Raw genomic sequence first — 18,942 nt, 5'->3', positions numbered from 1 at the left:
CAGATATATTGTTTGCCACGTAAGCTTGATTCAACACCTTCAGCAAAGCGTTCCGGTGTGGCTCCGAATTTAGCAGCAGAGATAAAACTGAGATTCGTGCTGGTTGCTTATTCAATTGTTCCACCACATTGTATTCACTGTGTTTGATAAATTTCAAGAACTCCTGTGCTTCATCCTCATCTACAGGCTTTTTTGTTTCTTGCACGGGTGGAATTTCTTGCTCGACTTCGGCTTCAAGCATCACTGCTTTCCCTTTTTGCTTCCAGTCACTGTTCTTCTTCACTGGTTCAACCTCTTTCGAATAACATTTTCCACTTCGGGTAAAATGACCTACCTCTCCAACATCTCCATTATGGCTTTGAGCTTTTCATCTTCCGATGTGACGATATTGATGTCATATTTCCATGGTACGGCTTTGTCGTCATTGACGGGAAAGGAGACGGTACTTTGATTATCTTTTTTGTTTCACCGGCTCTTTCATCGCGTCGTAATAAATTACTAACGGTCGATCCGCGCTATAAGGGAGACCTGATGACTGGTTGTCAGAGGTGCATACTTCTCTTTCGTTGGTCTCTTCCCTCTTGTTAAGACCTTAATCTCCTTATTATCCATCCGGTCTTGAAGCAACCTTTTAAATTCCTCACACGACTGAATGTCGTATCCTACAATTTCATGGAAATTGCAAAAACTTTGACCTTCTTCTCCGAGAATTCTATCGGGGTGACAAAGCAATCCTTTCTTAACCAGTACCTCCCAGATTTTCTGCAGAGGCGTCCTTACTTCTGAAACACATCTTCTGACTTTCCATTCGTCCTCTTTCCCCACTGTGCTCACATTCCCTTCAGCATAGTTAGGGAACAGGTTCTCAGTTGCGTTACTGGCACTATCAAACCGTAGGATACTCGCGTCAATGAGTCATTGAACTCTCCTCTTAACGGCTAGGCAATTCTCTGTGGAATGCCCCTGGTTCCCCGCGTGGTATGCACAACTAGCGTTTGGATCATACCACTTTGGGTATGGAGGTTTAAGGGGTGCCATGTAATGGGGAGAAATCAGTTGTTTCTCCAAAATTTTTGGGTACAATTCCTCATACGACATAGGGATAGGAGTAAATTGCGATCTCTCGGGATTAGACCTTGTTGGTCTTGGTTCGTTTCTGGGCTGGCTTTGAGCTGGTACCATGTTTTGTGGGAATGTGGTGATGGGTCTTTGGTTGTTCGTGGCGTATACGGGGTAGGAAAGAGGTGGTGCTTGGTAGTAAGGGGTTTGAGGGGGATAATAGAAATTTAGAGGTGGATAGCTTCGAGGTCGGAGTTGGTTTGGATATGGATTAGGGGCATAACGGCTTTCCATTCCCACCATGTGGGCTTCTGGTTCTTTCTTCTTTATGGGCACTGTCCTTTTTGAACCTTCTGAACTTTCCATTCTGCCGCTCTTGACGGCATTCTCTATGAGCTCACCGGATATTACAATATCCGCAAAATCCTTCGTGGCACTTCCCACTAGTTTGTCATAAAATGGCGTTTTTAAGGTGTTGATAAAAAGGACGGTTATCTCCGTTTTCGTTAGTGGGGGTTCCACTTGGGTTGAGACGTCCCTCCATCTCTGCGCGTAATGTCTAAAAGTTTCTGACGGCTTTTTCTCCATCATTTATAAAGTCATCCGATCAGGCACCATATCTGATACATGATTGTATTGCTCACAGAATGCCGACGCCAAGTCTTTCCAAGATCTGATCCTTTCCTTACTGAGTTGGTTGTACCACCGAAGAGCCGATCCTACTAGACTGTCTTGAAAACAATGTACAAGTAGCTTATCTTCGTTCATGTAACCGGTCATTTTTCTACAAAACATGACAAGATGTGCTTTTGGACATCTTGTCCCATCGTACTTTTCAAAATCAGGCACCTTGAACTTCAGAGGCAGGATTAGGTCAGGTACCAAACTGAGTTCTTTAGCACCTAGTACCGAGAAGGCTTCAGTGCCTTCTATTGCTTTGAGTCTTTCTTCCAAACTCCTATACTTCTCTTGAGCCTCGTGATCATCTATTTTCAACTTGGCTATTTCGACTGGATCATCTAAATCTGGAACTACAGGATTGGCAGGGGTTGCTCCGGGATTTGACATAAATGTTCCTTGCCCTAGATGGGCAAATGGCATAGGTCGTTGTTCCAAGCCTGTGGATTCCCCTTGAGTATACCCCCTTTGTGCTACGTGGGCATGTGGTGGAGTGAATCCTGGGGAATAGAGTGGATCCTAGTCATGATTAATTCTTGATTGAGGTTACGTACTGTCGGGGTTCTGCATGGGTCATTTTTCTTTGACCAAAACTGATATCATCTCCATCATTCTAGCCATTTGATCCTTTTGTTCAAGTGATTCCTCTCGAGATCTTGCTATCAAATCCCTCGTTTCTTACTGTGACTTAGCCAGTTGTTCTTGTAATTCCTTCTGGACTCTTTCCATCCTTTCGATTCTTTCATTAAACTCAGCCTCCATTGCTCTAGCTTGTTGACGCGTTTTATACGAATGGTGTGGTTCCAGATTTGAAGTGTTGCAACTGCGAATTATATGATTCTAACCTTAGCGAATGATTATGGGATATGTATATACAATGAATGAATACAAAAAGAGGCGTTGATTCCAATTCAATTTCATTAGAAGAACTTCACTAGAAGAAAAAATTCTTTACATAGAATGGATGATTACATATACGACTTCGCCCTAATGCTCAAAGTTTTAACTTTCCTAAGAAGCCAAGCTAAGCTTCGGCCTCGGTCTGATTCCGACTCGTACTTTAAACTCAATATATCAGCCTGAACTGCTAAGGTTTACAAGTGATCAGCTATCTCCCGAACCTGAGCTATAGCTTCGCCCATGACATAGTCTCTATCTCTAATCTGGTTTTGAGAGTGATGAAGCTGTTCTCTGTAATGGTCGTTGTTCGTCTCAAGAAGTTCCACTCGAATTTTGCTATCTCGCAGTGCGGTCTCGAGTTCTTCTATTTTCCCTTTCAACTCTTCGATCCTGCTCAGACTAGCCTTTAACTTAATTATCGAATTATGGCTACGATGTTGCTGAAGTAATCTTTCCAATTTAGCCACCCGAGCTCGTAACTTCTCCTTTTCGTTTTGGGTTTCTAACAAACTCTTCTTCAGAGTGTCCTCTCGTACTCGAGCATCTTAAAATCTTTTCTCCCAATGGTCGGTTCTAGTCTTTTCCTCTTTAATCTCTTGACGCCATTGCTCCGACGTTTTACCTAATCCGGCAATTTTTATCGTTATACGAAGCTTATTGTAATCGGTTTTTAGACTATCTAAATCTTCCTCGGCCTTGTTCTTTCCTTTCCTTAACTTCTCGGCCTCTAGCTTGTGGATATCGACGTCTAACCCCAACTTCATTTTATCTTCTTCTAGTTGCTTTATCTTCTTCCCCAACTCCGAGTTTCTTTTCTCAAAATCTTGCTTAATGATCTCTAACTCGGATGGGATGACCCGTAAATGCTCCTCTATCGGTTGTATGTTCCCTTGATTCTGCCTAGGGATGTTGTCGTTGACTCTCCTACCCCACCACCATTTATACTTGGGGGTCGTCATCGGGCCTGTAGTGAATCCTTACATTGTTCGAGTTTGGTTCCATGCATCTGATATCTCGCGAACCCTCTTTTTATAATTGTTGTCTTTATAGGGGAACTCACATTGTACCAACCCTTGTGTCACCGGTATAAACTGCCTTGATCGATACTGCCTTAACATCATCAGTGGAGCGTATCCAATGGCTCCCCATATTCCAGCCAGAGGGACCCAGTCAAAATCACCGCACCTATATAAGATCTCGTCAGGAATCAACCACGGAGCCCTCCATTCAACGTCTTCGGCCCGTAAATTTTGGAGAATAGTTATCCTCCTCTCTTCGGAGATGTCGTCCCGCCTCGATGTGGCCACTAATTCTCTTAATGGGGAATAATCCTTAGAGAATACCCGATAGGAGACCTTCTCCACCTTCCAAAAATGACAGTGGAACCAAGCCAAAAGAAGCTGTGCGCAACCAATAAATCTTTCCTCGCCTGATCTCTAGCATGTATTCAAGGATCGGAAAGTTTCTGCTAGGATTGCCGGGACGGGTGTGGTACCTTTATCAAGTCGATCGAATAAATCTGAGATGGCTTCATCTATGTGTCCAAATGCTTTAGGAAAGACGATCAAACCGTAGAGACTTAAGGCAAAAACATCAACCCTTTTCTTCGAATCCGGGTGCGCAAGAATAAAATCCCTCAAATTCCTCCAAAGAATACATTTACTATCCCATTTTTGCTTGATGCGGGCAGCAACCCATTGCTCGCTCATCCCCGTGATATTCATTAATTTCTTCAAAAAGAGAGGGACATTAACAGGTCTTGAATAGGCCCTATCGGCCTGAATCTTCAGGCAATAACGCCATGTATTCCTCCACCGTAGGTATTAAATCAACTTCTTCGAAAGTGAAGCAACTGTAAGCGGGGTTCGAAAATTGCGCGAGGGCCCGGAACAAGTACTTGTCCACCTTTACATCGAGCAAATAGGGTAGGTCGCCGTAGTTACAGTAAAAGAGTTATTTGACTTCGCCATTCCAACTATTCCATATATCCCTTAACTCTTGCAGGTCGTTCTGAGTCACACTGATGCGAGTGAAATCCCACAACTCCGATTCACATCCCTCGGTCAAACTATCTCCTTTCTCCTATTACGTTCTCTTAGACCACACTCGGACGGCCGCATTATCCTCCATTCTATCAAGAAATCCTTTTTCCATGCTAAACTCTTCTAATTAGTAACCGAACTTAAATCAAGACCCTTTTATGATGAAATGTCATGCGAAAATGATCAAAATACAACAAGTTAGTATTATATACAAAGAATAGAATTCAAAGCAAATAGTGAGTAAATAAGCACCTAATCAGGTAACCACTAGGGTTTGGTGTGGTTCTACTTAGGGTAGGCTCCTAGGGCTCATTACATGTAGTTTGGTTCTAAAGTAAAGGTACCTGAACCAGAAGATTCCTCGATCCTCACCATTATAGGTTCATATAGACCGAGTTTGATTCAGGGGAATACATTTCCCTACGGCTATACGAAGGTGAAAACCTCACGAAGACGCAAGTACGGATGTATCCCGAAAGCGATCCACTATCCTATACGGAGGTGAAGACCTCACGAAGGAGTAGTTTTTCACTTCCACTTAAGAGGGTGAAATTGACCAATAATGCGATGCGATATGCAAAGATACCTTAAAGAATTAAACCACTTAAAGCAAGCATATTATGAAGAGAGTCGCGAAAATAACAGACAACATGCAATGCAGTAAATTTAAAATCGATTTTCGATTTTTGACAAAAGACAAAAAATAATCAATTTAAGTGTAATACCCTGAAAATTTTTACAATAAGATTAATATCCTTGATATAGTAAAATAAGGAAATAAAGTGACATAAAGGGGAAATTTTGAGTTATGTCAATATTAAAAAGTATATTCTGATATATTAATTCAAAAAAGGACTAAATTGTAAAAGTGAGAAAAGTTTTGTTGCACAAGAGTAAATACTCAAAATTTAAGGGGTTAAGTGTAAATATAAAAAATTTGAAGGACCAATAGTGTAAATATTTTAAGAGTGGAATGATCTAGAAACTAAGGAAAATGGATGAATTAGGACCAAATTGAATAGGTGAAGAACTATGAGGGATTAAATTGCAATTTTACCAAAATTACATGATGACTCAAGGATGGAATTTTAAAAGATAATAAAGGGCAAAATGGTCAATTGAAAGAGAGAGAAATCTAGAAAGTAATGATGATGTTGATGATATTTTATGATTATTTAATTAGATATATATTATTTTAATGAGATATTTTATTATTATTTTATTATTAATTATTTAGTATAAAAGGAAGGAAAGCTGAAGAATTTTCATCATCTTTCCATGCATGCAGCCAACGTTAGAAGAGAAGGAAATAATGTTTTTAAGATTAGTATCAATAGAACAAGGTAAGTATATCAAGATTTCAATATGTTTTTAAGTTTGTTATTATTGATAAAACATGGAAATAATGTTATAGTAGAGTTTTCTTACATAAGGTCTTATGTTCTAGATGTGTTAGTGAAGAGAAAATAAGAGAAAATGATGAGAAATGGTGTAGAAAAAGAAAATAAGGATGTTATAACATGGTAATTAATATCTTGTACTAAAACAGTTTTGGACAGCAGCAGTAGTCTAAGTTTGAAAAATCATCAAAAATTATAGAAATCTAATTATAGGATGAATAAAATATGAAATTAAAGATTATTAAGTCTAGTTTCTTATAGAAGAAATGATGTAAGCAATGGAATTGTAAATCATGAGATATGATGAATTTTGTGAGACAAGGTCAGAATGATTTCGGGTTTCCCTATTCTGAATTTGTAAAATCATAAAAAAATGGATAAAAATAATTAGGGGCTTAAATTTATATTTTTAGAATCCTGAATGAGTATGTTTTCAATATAAACAAACATGAACATCATTCGAATTCTGTACAAGGAGATAATTAATTTTTAGTGAAGAAGGGTCAGAACTGTCAGACAGCAGAACAGGGATAACTTTAAAGAATAAACTGTACTTATTGGCTAAACTAAAAATTATGAAAATTTTATGGTAAGAATATATATGAGTCTAGTTTCAAGTAAAATTAGTGTATCCTAATTTTGAGTTCTATAGCTCCAGATATAAATAATTTAGTGACTATGACACAGATGGACAACTTGAATATTCATAAAAGTAAATAATAAAAATTATGGATAATGTTACTTACAAGTGTGTTATCTACATTAAGGATGTGGAATGGAGAGGAGGAGGAGGAAAAATATGTATGCATATTCATCTAGCATGGCTAATTTGCATATTTTAGGCTCAGGGACTAAATTGAATAAAAGTAAAACTTTATGGGCAATTTTGTAAAAATGTCAAAAATGACCAAATTGCATGAAATGAATTATTTTATTATTTAAATTACAAAATTGAATGAAATTATTAATTTAGTTCAAGATTGGGGGAAAACATGTTTTAGGGATTAAATTGAAAAGTGTTGAAATTATGGAAAATTCTGATATTTTATAGAATTCATGGACTGTTATCAATATATATGAGAATAATAGCTGGAAATAAGGATTAAATTGCAAGAATTTTATTTTCCTGACCTTAAGGATGAAATCATCATTAATTAAAAGTTTAGGGGCAAAATGGTAATTTTACCTAGAGCATTAATTAAATGCATTAGAATATGAAATGAATGAAAATGATGATCAAATTTATTTATAAAGATCCGGACGACTCAAATATGAGACTTGATCGTGGAAAAGAAAAGATATCGGATTAATGAAATTATAAACACAAACAAGCAATGAGGTAAGTTTGTGTAACTTGAATTGTATTTTAAATACTTGAAATATGTGATTATGTGATGAAAATATGATTTGAATGTTCAATTCATGATATTTGATAAAATATTGATAATACTCGATATAAATTAAAAATAAATCTCGGTTGAATGAAAGGAAAATTCGATGGATCTCTGAAAAGGAATTGACGGTAAAAAGGATCTAGCCCGGACGGGAGATCCTATCCTGATATAGCCCTCCCGAAGAATACGTGTAAATGGATTTAGCCCGGACGGGTAATCCGAATTAGGGTCTGAATTTAGCCTGGACTGGTAATTCAGATCCAAGCTCATTAGAGTAATTGTCGTTGCAGGGGATTTAGCCTGGACTGGTAATCCCGACAATACTCTATGAGTTTATATTATAGGGGATTTAGCCTGAACTGGTAATCCCACTATAAGGATGAGGTTTGCGGGAGTGTGCTCTCTGATATGAAATGCGTAAGACCATGGTTGAAAGATACCATGGCAACCTGATATGAAATGTGTAAGACCATGGTTGAAAGATACCATGGCAGCCTGATATGAAACGTGTAAGACCATGGTTGAAAGATACCATGGCAACATGACGGGAAATAAATAAGACCATGGTTGAAAGATACCATGGCAACGTGACATGAAATGAATAAGACCATGGTTGAAAGATACCATGGCAACATGACAGAAAATGAGTAAGACCATAGTTGAAAGACACTATGACATCATGTCAAAGATAAATAAGACCGTGGATGGGAGACGCTATGACATTTGTTGAACAATTGATATTCAGGTAATATGTATCAGATGACGAATGGTTATATGAAATAATTATAAAGATAGATAAACGAAATAAGTATAAGTACATGGAATATAATTTATGTTAAGTTTGATATAAACTATTACCGGAATAAATATACATAAAATATATGGAAATGATAGAGCATGAAATATTGATATAATGAAATGAATGATATATGCTTATGAAGAAACGGTAAGTATTTAAATTTTTTTTAGTGATCTGTAAATGGTAGTAATGCTCTGAAACCCTGTTCTGGCAGCGGATACGGGTTAGGGGTGTTACATTAAGGCTCGACTCTCGAGGTCCCCAGTGGAGTCGCCAAGCTGTCGAAACCATTCTTTTGAAAACGGGGATCGACTTTGTTTGAAAGTGAAAATTAAAATGGGAGTCGCCACCAATCTTTTATCAGGTGTGATCGGATCACCTTTGTTTTAATAAATCAATTTTAGTTTACTAAAATAGGGCCTTTGGTCTACGAAACTTGAGAGAATGAGTTCGGGAGTCGGTTACGTGCAAGGAAGGATTAGCACCCTTGACACGCCCAAAAAATTGGTACCGAATTGATTAGTTAGTGTCTTAATGTCGAAAATTAAAAATCGGGAAGGGACTTGAAATGCGATCTTTTCTATTAATACTGATTTTAAAATTCTTGAATTAGCTTAAATCGATTGGTTTAAAGATTTCCTTATCTCGAGATATCGGAGTATCACATCCCGTAAGTTAGGACACAATACCATGAATTCCCGAGCACAAGGTCGTCTTTTAATTTAAATTGGAAATCCGTGCATTTCAAAACTCAAAAGGATATTTAGCTATTTAGAACCAACAAGAGAACCAAAACCCCGTAAGTTAGGGCACAATTCTTCGATGTTCCAAAATGCGAAACATTGCCTTATTTATTGAAATTAGTAAAAACATGAATAAAATCTTTAAAGTAATGAACAACAGAATGATATAAAATAGGCGGGAGACAAAAATAAACGAGTTGGAAATACATTGAAACAAATAATAAATATGACAACAATATTAAAACAATAACAATGCATGCGATATATTAAACGTAATAATAGTATCCAATGTGAAATAAAAACAACTAATATATACATAATAAAGATATTAAGAGTATGTACGTAAAATATATATATTTATAAATAGTTATAGTGTTAGAAATATACTATATATAGTGTTTGAAGTATATACATAAAATAGTAAAAATATAACTAGTAATGTTAAGATATATATAATATATACATATGTATAAAATAGATATAAAAAAGATTTTTAAAAGATTATCCATATAAGAGTTAAATCTTTCAAAATGTTCATATAAGAGCCTAATTTCTATAAAAATGTTTAAACAAGAATTTTACACACACTTCAATACAATTTGAGTTAAAATTAAATGAATTCTAACATATTTAAAATAAAATACATGACAATTGAATTGATATTACTTGAAAATAAAAGAAAATAATAACATAATTTGAGACATAATTTAATTGAGCACTTTCAAAAAAGATTTACTCTTATTTAAGCACTTTGAATGTTTGACATCCATTTGAGCACTTTAATAAAAGTTAAACCCTTATATGAGCATTTTAAAAAGTTTAATTGTAATGTAAACAACCCCTAACAAGTTAAGCACCAATTTGAACATTTAATCTACGAAATATAAGAACCTAACATTGAAGAAATAAATTTCTTTTTTTGTTTTTAGTATTACATAATTTCCGAGTTGGCTTTATTATATTTTTTAAAAATAATACGTCAGCATTAAAAAAATGCCATTTTAGTTTCACAAATGCAGCTCATGTATGAACTACAAAAGTCCAGAAAAATCCTTATTTTAACACATTTAATTTTTTTTTCCTTTATTTATTAATCATTACCCTTGTGCGGGTAATCTTTGGCTCAATTTGAGCATTTAACCAACCAAATTGTGCAAACTTTTGGCCAATCATTTTCATTCGAGGCAGCAAGAACAGTATCGGTTCTGAAACTGTTCTTTTCTCCCACAGATGCATTGGGTGATATTTGCTTTGTCATTGGTTAATGTTCAGTTTTCATCTATGAAAATCACCGGTAAGTCCAAGCGGCCATTCTAAGGAACCAATTTCTCTTGCTCGAATGTGGCTGATTGTAGTATTCAAAGCATCCTAAATCCTTTGGCTTCGTTGATGAATACTTAAACTAGTAACCACCCCCCCCCCGCCCCCCCCCCAAAAAAAAAAAAAAACCAAAATTGATTATCACTTGAAGAAAAACTAGTTCATAGATGAATTTAAATCAGAACATAAAGCAACCATACGAGCATAGCCCCATCTAAGTTTCTAAAGTTGCTAACTTTCAATCATCTTACGGAAGTTAGGAACTTGAATAACTAGTGCCTTTGGCAGATAAATTAAAATCCATAAATAAAAAATAGAAGGGTTCAGATTTCATTGGAGTACAGAAAGTTGTCCCTTGTTCTACAATTCAAATTCATATTAAATACATAGATCGTCTCAAAACTATATAAACATTATTGACTCAAAATTAAACCAAATATGAAGTGGGATTTTAGAGAGGAAGCACCTTCTTGACAATATCCTGACTGAGAGCAGCAATCTGGGAATCAAGTGACTTGATAGTCTCTTCTTTTTGATTCTCCAAATTAGCCAAAGCCTCCTGCAATTCAGCCTCAACTTTCTTCCTCCCTTCAGCCAGTTTCTCCTCAACTTCCAACTGAGTCTCCTTCTTCATCTTGTTCAAAGCGGCTGCAATCTCAGCCCTTGCAGCTCTCATAATTGCCGCTGCTTGTTCTTCAAGCTGCTTCACTTCCTCAGACGTGTCCTTCACACTGGCAAGTTTCTCCTTTATGGCAGCATCTCTCTCATCCATGAATTTCCCGAGTGGGGTAAAGTAGACCTTGTCAAGAGCAAACATGAGGAACAAGAACTGGACCATCATGATGGGGAGGGTTAAGTTGAAATCGAAAAGAGCGGCCTTTTCTATTTCTGCAGCAACAGAAGGTGGGGCAAAGGATAAAGTGGTGACTGTGAAGAGGGAGATAGATTTGAGAGTGGTGGACGAGAGTGAGGGGATTTGTTGGGTTTTCAAGAACTTTGGAGTGGGGAGTTTTGGGAGGGAAAGTTGTGGGATTTGTTTGAGTTTGGGTTTGGAAAAGAAGGATGATGAAGCAGCAATGGAGATTACAGGCTTTGAGGAAGCCATTATCATGCTGGCCATGGCTTCTGGTTTGAGGAAGTAAGGGAAATGACAGACTCTTTTGAGTTTTAGATGTCGATACGATGTGAGATTGTGTTGTGCAAATTGAAAGGAAAAAAGGTTTTTTTTTTCAATTTTTTTGTGGAGACGGTGAGCATGAAGTTTTGCAGAAGGTTATCTCATTCTTTGCCACACAAATTGATGAGGTTATGGTGGACTGAATGACTGAGTCAGGTGGTGTGGGGAAAGTGGGCTTTGGATCAGATAATGGGTCAAATGGTACTTTTTCATCGACCCAATAGAAAATTTGGGGTTCTTTGTTCCATCATAGTTGGTTGGGTACACCAAAGATTTAAAGGGCTCAAAAAAATTGGAAATTTAAATGAAAATCAAAGTTACAAATCCTACCCTAAATCAAAATACTAGATGTTGATGATGCTAACTAAATTTGTATTCAATTTTTCAGTAAGATGTGACAGCATGTTGAGAACTAAAAGAGCAGGAAAAGCCTATATAAATGTTAAATCTAATCGAGTTGAACCGAACCGAATTGAATATGCTATTACCCTAAAGCTATAATGATTTTCATTGAACTTTTCACAAGAAAGCACACATACTACGGCAACCTCGGTTTTTGAAAGTTCCTGCTCTTTTAAGGGATGGAAGCTTTGAACATGTGGACCGTAAGCGTTCACACCTGCCTTTTTGTATCTCACTATCCTTGTATCCTTCTTCGTTTTTAAGTTCACCTTCCACAGAGCTTGATAATGGCCTGCATATTTCGAATACGATGACAGGATTATAGCACTATGGATGATATCCTAATAAAAATAGCAATACTTTTACTGATGTAAAGAGCCATACGTGTATGAATGCTCTTGAGGAACAGTCTGTTTAACTTTTTGAACCTTTGTCGAGATATGCCTAGTGAAATGAAGCTGAAGAGGAAAAAACGAATAGAGATTAACACATTTAATTGTGGGACAAAAATATGATATCAATGTTGTAAGAGCAGAGGAAACATGGGACAAACCTGATCATCATCCTTGATGCCATACTTTTCGATAAGATCAGCGTCTGTGATCAACTTCACATCACCATAAGACAAGCAAAAGTGTCCCCAAACACGTCCCCTCCATGATGTATTATGCAGATTCATATGAATTCATATCACAAAAAAGCAATATAATGTCAATAACACAGATCAATTGGCCCATAGGTAGAGTAGCCAAACTTGAATATTAGACATCATGTGTGGGCAGGGTAACATGCAATAACAACAAAACGAATTGGCTATGATACTACGTTAAGAATCTGGCCTAGAACCAATTTGCATCCATGAGAGGCCAAACTTGAATAGGGAAGGGATTTTCAGACAATGAAATAAGTGAAGTTACCATGAAATCTTGTCAGGACCTTCGTCTGGCATATGACAAAAGACATTCTGGACCCCCAGCTTGAGATCTGCAACGGTAGCCGACTTTAAAACTTCAATAACTGCAAGAAAAACTGATGTTAATGGAACACAAAAACAAGTGAAATGTAATTATGGCATTTGGGATGGGAAAAGAAAGGAGAGAAAAAAGTACCAAAGGAAGAGCCATCCAATTTCCGAATGGAGAGATTGAGGGTCTCTTCAGGAAGCTTAGAATAAGAGAAAGTTTCGTGAGTTGAACCATCAGCGGCAACCGCAGGGGATGATGAGGTTGACTTCCCTGGAAGCCTCTCCAAAGAAGCTGTTGAGGTAGAAATTTCCTCCACTTCGAGTCCCGACATGCTGTCAATATGTCAAGAAGAAAACAGAAGAAACAAAAAACAAAAAACAAAGCAAAACAACTATAGGAAAAGATATATAAAAGGACCAGGAGAATATATCGGGTGGGGTCCCTGAACACACCAGATGTCAAAGGCTCAACCCATTTTAGGGAGAGAAACTTTGATTCTTTGGCGACATGGGACGACCTTTGTGTGTCGTTGGAGATTCAGAGAGAGGAGGAGGGAATGGGCGTTTCTCGTTACTTCCTATGTTTGCTATATTTGGAAGGCTTTTCAGGGGCCAAATGAAACTGAGAGGAGATTGACAGTTTGAGAATCTCAAGGGTCAGGTGGTCAGGTTCTCATTTATTAGACACGCCCCCTTTTTTTTTTTCCTTTTACAATATACATATATTTGGTATAAATGCTTCTTCAGTTCACCTGTTAGGCCATTTGCATTCCGAGAAAAACCAGAGAATTACTCAGAAAGAAAATGTGTTTGTCGATGTGACTCGCTCTGCCAAGAGCCCTACAAGTTCACAGGCTGAGGGTTACATTACACATGTCCGGTATTGTCTCCTTACATTGCCGAGAGCTTTGGCAAGTTAACGGAGTGTTTGATTAGGTGAAAACACAACAATTGAAGACTACCATGGCATAAAAGTCATGACTTTAAGGGAAGATGCCACCACTTGCCATAAGCCATGAGGTCAAATCCAACCGTGCGGAAACTCTTCAATTGGCACATGGTTCCACCTATTTTAGGCACTACCAGGCACCCCACTCTATGAACCCATCATGACTTTCTACAAAGTAGAAAAACAAAACCCTGACCAAAAACAATATCAAACTAGTTGAAGGTTCGTAACCCTCGAAAGAGTTCAATATGCAATCCAAAAAATAATATTTGAATATTCCAGTTATAAAACTACATATCCATCTTTAGTTGCAGCCTTTCAGGTGTAAATAGAATCGAAAAGCTTCTGGCATATAATCAGTTCAAATATAAAACAAAATGAAATAGGGGAACTTCAACATTTTCCTTTCCATTTGAAGAAAAAACATGGAAATCCCAACTACAAGAATTTGACAAAAAGAACAAGAAAGAAAGGAAGTAAGAAAAATGATCCCAAAAAGAGATATACAGTAGGAATAGTTGTAAACTATCCTAACTCTTCACTATTACAAAGTTTCACCAAATTTAGTACTCTTGTGACCCTGAGGGAGGGAAAAAGGGACGACAAAAAATGGTGAGATGATCAGACTGCAGAGTCATCAGCTACGTTGGCTCTAACCGCAAGGAATGTCAAAACTTTGGATAAATCTCCATTCTTTTTAGAAGGCTATCTTACTTCCAATAGCTCATAAGCACTTTGATCGAACAAAGGTAAAGCAGAAATCAGCAAACTACAACTAGACATTTTTGTTAGCCTGAAGTCAGTTATTTCCCCACAAGCTTGTAGTAGGCATACAAACCAGAACCAACAAACCCCAGCAATTGCCCGATAACATTCAGCTGTAACAAAAATAAAGAGAGTTCCTTTACAAAGTGCAACTTAAAAGGAGAGAGAAATTTACATTTATGCCAAATGTTAACTAGCAGTAACAATAAGGTAGTGCACTTACAATATCAAAGGGAAGCCCACCAAAAAGCATCCAGCCAAGTCCAATGGTAAAAAGATCCTACACCCACAAATTAATTAGCAAACCAGAGAACAAATTTGGAAATATGGGCCTTTTTTTTTTTCTAACAAAGGAAAATATGTACTTCTATGTGCTGCATGACAGTAAATGAGGCCAAGCAAGATATCTAGAAAGTTCATTTATACATGGAGATGAGAAGTGCATCATTATACCCTACTGGTCAAATCAAATGCGAAGTCAGACAGCTTAAAATTTTTAATAAATAATGCATTTAAAGGAGTTCAGTGCTTGGAACTTTTTGGGGGGCCAACATTTGGTGGAACTTCATTCTGAAGATTCCTCAATTAAACGCAATTAGCAACAGTGAGAATGAAATTGCAGATCATTATATAGGACTGCTAGATTGTAGGGAGGAGAATGCATGAATCATGATTGGAGACGAGTGTAAGCATACCTTCAGATTCCCACAAATGGTTTGTGTAACTGCCGAATTGAGAGTTGTGTTCAAGAATATAGTGTAATTCAAGAAGAAAGCTAGCATACACGAAAGAATCAATACAGCCTGTCCAGAAAGAAGGGGGAAAATGTATCACCATTGTAAGAACCATATTGAGTTATTTGAAGTGAAGCTAAAAGGCACTGCAACAAGAGGTAAACTGGACAGTGTTTCAAGTTTTCTGAACTTCAAGAGACTAATACAAGGCACAAACATATCAAATGTCAATAATCCTTCGAATGATTGAAAAGAGAATGGTTATAAAGTAAATAATTGTGGAATATGCATTAATATATGCAACTGCCGTTTATAAAAGAGTTCAATTACCAACAAAGAGGGAATCCCCAAACATAAAAACAAATATTCATATTGATACAGCAGCTTGCTTGAGAGCGCAAAACATACCAAAAAACCAGGTGAAAAGAGGTGAGGGAAATTCATTGTACTCTTCAAATCACCATGAAGAAATGTCCACACTAACAAAATCGGTCCACATATTATACCTATTATAAAAAAATCAGTTAATCATAAAATAGCTCTTAACTGAGACCAAAAGTTATGTGACCATGGAATAAAAGAATATGTAATTCAAGCTGGAGTTATAAGTTACCGTTACACCATATAAGCCCAAAGCTATTAAGCCCACTAGATTTCCCTGAAAAAGAGAAAAACAGGCAAGCACACAATAATTATGCCAAAACAGAGAAGGGGAAATGTAGTTAAAAGAATAAAAGATATAAAGAAAATGGAGAGAATGCTACCGATTCGGGCTATGGTTGCAAGATATATAGCTGTAGAGATGTTGGCCAAGAAAACAACAGCGTATCCATAAAAATCGAATGAAAAGTCACGAGCTCCCGCAACAAATGCACCAATAACAATCAATCCAACACTGATAAGATCTTTAAAATTTTTCAGTTAAAGGAAGAAATCAGAAACATGGCTATTCAAGCAAAAGGTCTTTCAAAATTTGCCATTAAAAAGTAAAAATTTCATGCACCTAAGGTTTTAAAAACCACTTAGTTGAACTCTCACAATAGAAAATTTGTATAACTAGAAGTTATGTCAAGTAATAGTAGAAGGAAGAATTCCCTATGACAGCCACGATCTTACAAATGGGAGCACATTTTACTAATATCTGCAATGACCATAGAAGAAATGGAACTGAAAAGCCAAAGATTGGGCTTGAGTCCAACTCCAATGGGAGCACATAAAAACTATGATAAGCCCTGTTATTGGTTAGCTTAAAATTTTGTATTAGCACTCTCATCAATGAAAAACAACCAAACAAAACTTATGTTTCAAAATCATATTCTAGCAGCAAAAACTTATGTTTCAAAATCATACTCTAGCAGCAACTCAGTCAAACACAATGTAAGATGCTCTAAATAAATTTCAGAACAACCTGAGCTACAGACATAACTAATCATCTACCCTAGATTTTCTTACTTTCAACAAGATAACATTTCCTAGAGAAGCAACAGGGTCAACTAAAGGGATCGAAGCAGCAGTTACCTCCCAACTATAGATGATGTATACTTCTGTCCTGCGAGGAGAAACTCCACAATCATCGTAAAAACAACAGTGGTTCGCCTAAGAGTAGTGTACATGGGAACATTTACTCCACGAATAGACTCAACAGTGACTAGCTTTCAAGGAGAAAGAGAAAGAACCATAATTTTTTTATCAGCCAAATATTTAAAAAGAAAAAAAAAGCAAACAATTATCCAACGGGTCGAAACATAATAATACCATGTAAAGCAAATAAGTTCCTGCAAGAGGAAGGGTATGAATCAAAGTCTTCAAGGGAACCAAACTCGTGTTGCTATCAGAAAGGGTTAAAGATTCATTGTTTGCGAAAGATATCATCTTCCACCGTCTCAGTGCATAGAGAAAGGTACACGAACTTATCATCTACCGAAGAAAGGATACAAGATAATTCCAAAACAACTATGCAAAAAACATATACGAAAAATATAATTGAAATGAATTTTTTTATTTTTACCTGAAAGAGTGTAATTACATTGGCACAGGGGAAACCATAAGAAGATAAAGCTGCTTTATTGAACAGGATCAAAAGCACTGCAACAAAAAAACAATTTAACCATTAAAAAAGCGATCAGAGAACTGAAAATTATAAAAAAAAAATGAAACAAAGAAGAGGGAAAAGGGAACAAACCAGCGCAAGACATGTAATAGATGGCAGCGTAGGCTCCTCTTTTGGTCATAGCGGATCCTTTGAAAATCCTCTCATCTCCTCTTTTGAGAAGCCTTTCTTTTTCTTCTTCTTTGTCTATCGGCGGATCCGAAACCGGAAGAATCGGGTTCTTGAAGGAATTCGTCGCCATCATCGACATTTCTTTGCTCCTTCGTTCTCGTTTTTTTTTTTTCCTTTTTTTTTTGGGAGTTTTGGAAGACGACGACTTCAAGCGATGGTAGTTAAGAGTGAGGAGAGCCAACCTTCGTAGCACGGCAACGACAAGTACGATGGCTGAGTCACTGAATCAGGAACTCGAACAGGGACCTAGTTACCAATTAGGCCCAATTCGTTTGAATATTCCACGTCTTTCCTCTGATCTTATCAACTTTTAGAAACAATTAATTGGGCCCAAATGCAAATCCGGGGCCTTTTTTAAGTGTAGTTTATGCGTAGAGTCTAGTTCAGTAAAAATAATGCGTTATTTTTAATCCTATTACAATATCACATCTCAATATAATAATTTTACTTTTATATCTAAAAATTAGATGTTTAATTTCTAAATTATCTCTTTAAAAATTTAGACAATAAATAAAATTTATTTATTCACTCAAATGTGTTCTAACAAAAACGTTTATCAATGAGTAAATAAGTACTCTCAATATATTAGAGACCAATTACAATCTAATCCCTTATTTTAAGTAGTTAAAATTGTATAAATACAATATAATAATAAAGACCAATGTAAAATTGAATTGTTGGAGATAAGTTTACAAAGTTTATTTCGATTCAACCTTTTTTATACAAGAGATTTTATTTGTAAGATTTGATCCAATCCTCAAGATGTGTTTTTCTAACTGGATTGATCTTTATTGATGGGTTTGAATAAATCCACGAAGTTAAGATTAATTATAATCCAAGTATTTTATTTCAAAAAACAAGAATAAAAATGTGCATAAGTTATAATTAATATTTTTGTTTTATATTTTATTTAATTTGTATAATTAGATGAAAACTGAATTTTTATATATATAATTAAATTAAATTTTATGTGAATAATTGTATTAAAATAAAATTATTATTATTTTATTTGTAGGTGCAAAAGCTAGACTATTACCCCAAAAATAAAACACATAATCGCAATTTAGAGGTTTGTAATTAATCACTTTGTAAACAAGTAAGCACTCCATATAGTGGTACTTGCAAAAACCGAACTCTTAACAGTCTATCATATGCCAGTTTCGACATCATATCTACGACTTCATTACACTCACGATAGCAATGTTTAACAGTCACCTCCCACGACTTGGTTAACCATTTTCGAATTTGCCTGAGCAAACCCATACTCTTTTTGCCCAGCATATTGGCCACCCATAGATTATCACTCTCTCAAATCAGCTGTCTAATATTCAACGC

At 36.3% G+C, this 18,942-nt stretch overlaps 3 protein-coding genes across 3 annotated transcripts; all 3 read right to left on the bottom strand.

Moving 5' to 3' along the window:
• Positions 1-10,642: 10,642 nt before the first annotated feature.
• Positions 10,643-11,754, bottom strand: LOC107953773 (ATP synthase subunit b', chloroplastic). The gene has a single exon (XM_016889177.2). It carries the CDS (start codon positions 11,453-11,455, stop codon positions 10,787-10,789), a length of 669 nt encoding a protein of 222 aa, XP_016744666.2. The 5' UTR covers positions 11,456-11,754; the 3' UTR covers positions 10,643-10,786.
• On the bottom strand, positions 10,643-14,057 carry LOC121231976 (uncharacterized). The gene is made up of 5 exons (XM_041117222.1): positions 13,024-14,057; positions 12,832-12,931; positions 12,468-12,567; positions 12,299-12,372; positions 10,643-12,206 (listed from the first exon to the last, which is right to left on the bottom strand). The coding sequence occupies exons 1-5, from the start codon at positions 13,208-13,210 to the stop codon at positions 12,032-12,034; spliced, it is 636 nt and encodes a 211-aa protein (XP_040973156.1). The 5' UTR covers positions 13,211-14,057; the 3' UTR covers positions 10,643-12,031.
• Positions 14,058-14,210: 153 nt separating this feature from the next.
• Positions 14,211-17,885, bottom strand: LOC121231975 (UDP-N-acetylglucosamine transporter UGNT1). Its single transcript, XM_041117221.1, has 10 exons — positions 17,509-17,885; positions 17,335-17,411; positions 17,082-17,243; positions 16,845-16,978; positions 16,091-16,221; positions 15,940-15,984; positions 15,735-15,832; positions 15,288-15,395; positions 14,816-14,872; positions 14,211-14,705 (listed from the first exon to the last, which is right to left on the bottom strand). Exons 1-10 carry the CDS (start codon positions 17,684-17,686, stop codon positions 14,631-14,633), a joined length of 1,065 nt encoding a protein of 354 aa, XP_040973155.1. The 5' UTR covers positions 17,687-17,885; the 3' UTR covers positions 14,211-14,630.
• Positions 17,886-18,942: the final 1,057 nt, after the last annotated feature.

This window comes from Gossypium hirsutum, chromosome A07 (genome assembly GCF_007990345.1).
Source record: "Gossypium hirsutum isolate 1008001.06 chromosome A07, Gossypium_hirsutum_v2.1, whole genome shotgun sequence".
NCBI classification, from domain to species: domain Eukaryota; kingdom Viridiplantae; phylum Streptophyta; class Magnoliopsida; order Malvales; family Malvaceae; genus Gossypium; species Gossypium hirsutum.
The sequence above is the reverse complement of the archived record's forward strand: the minus strand, read 5'-3'. Positions and strand labels throughout refer to the sequence as shown.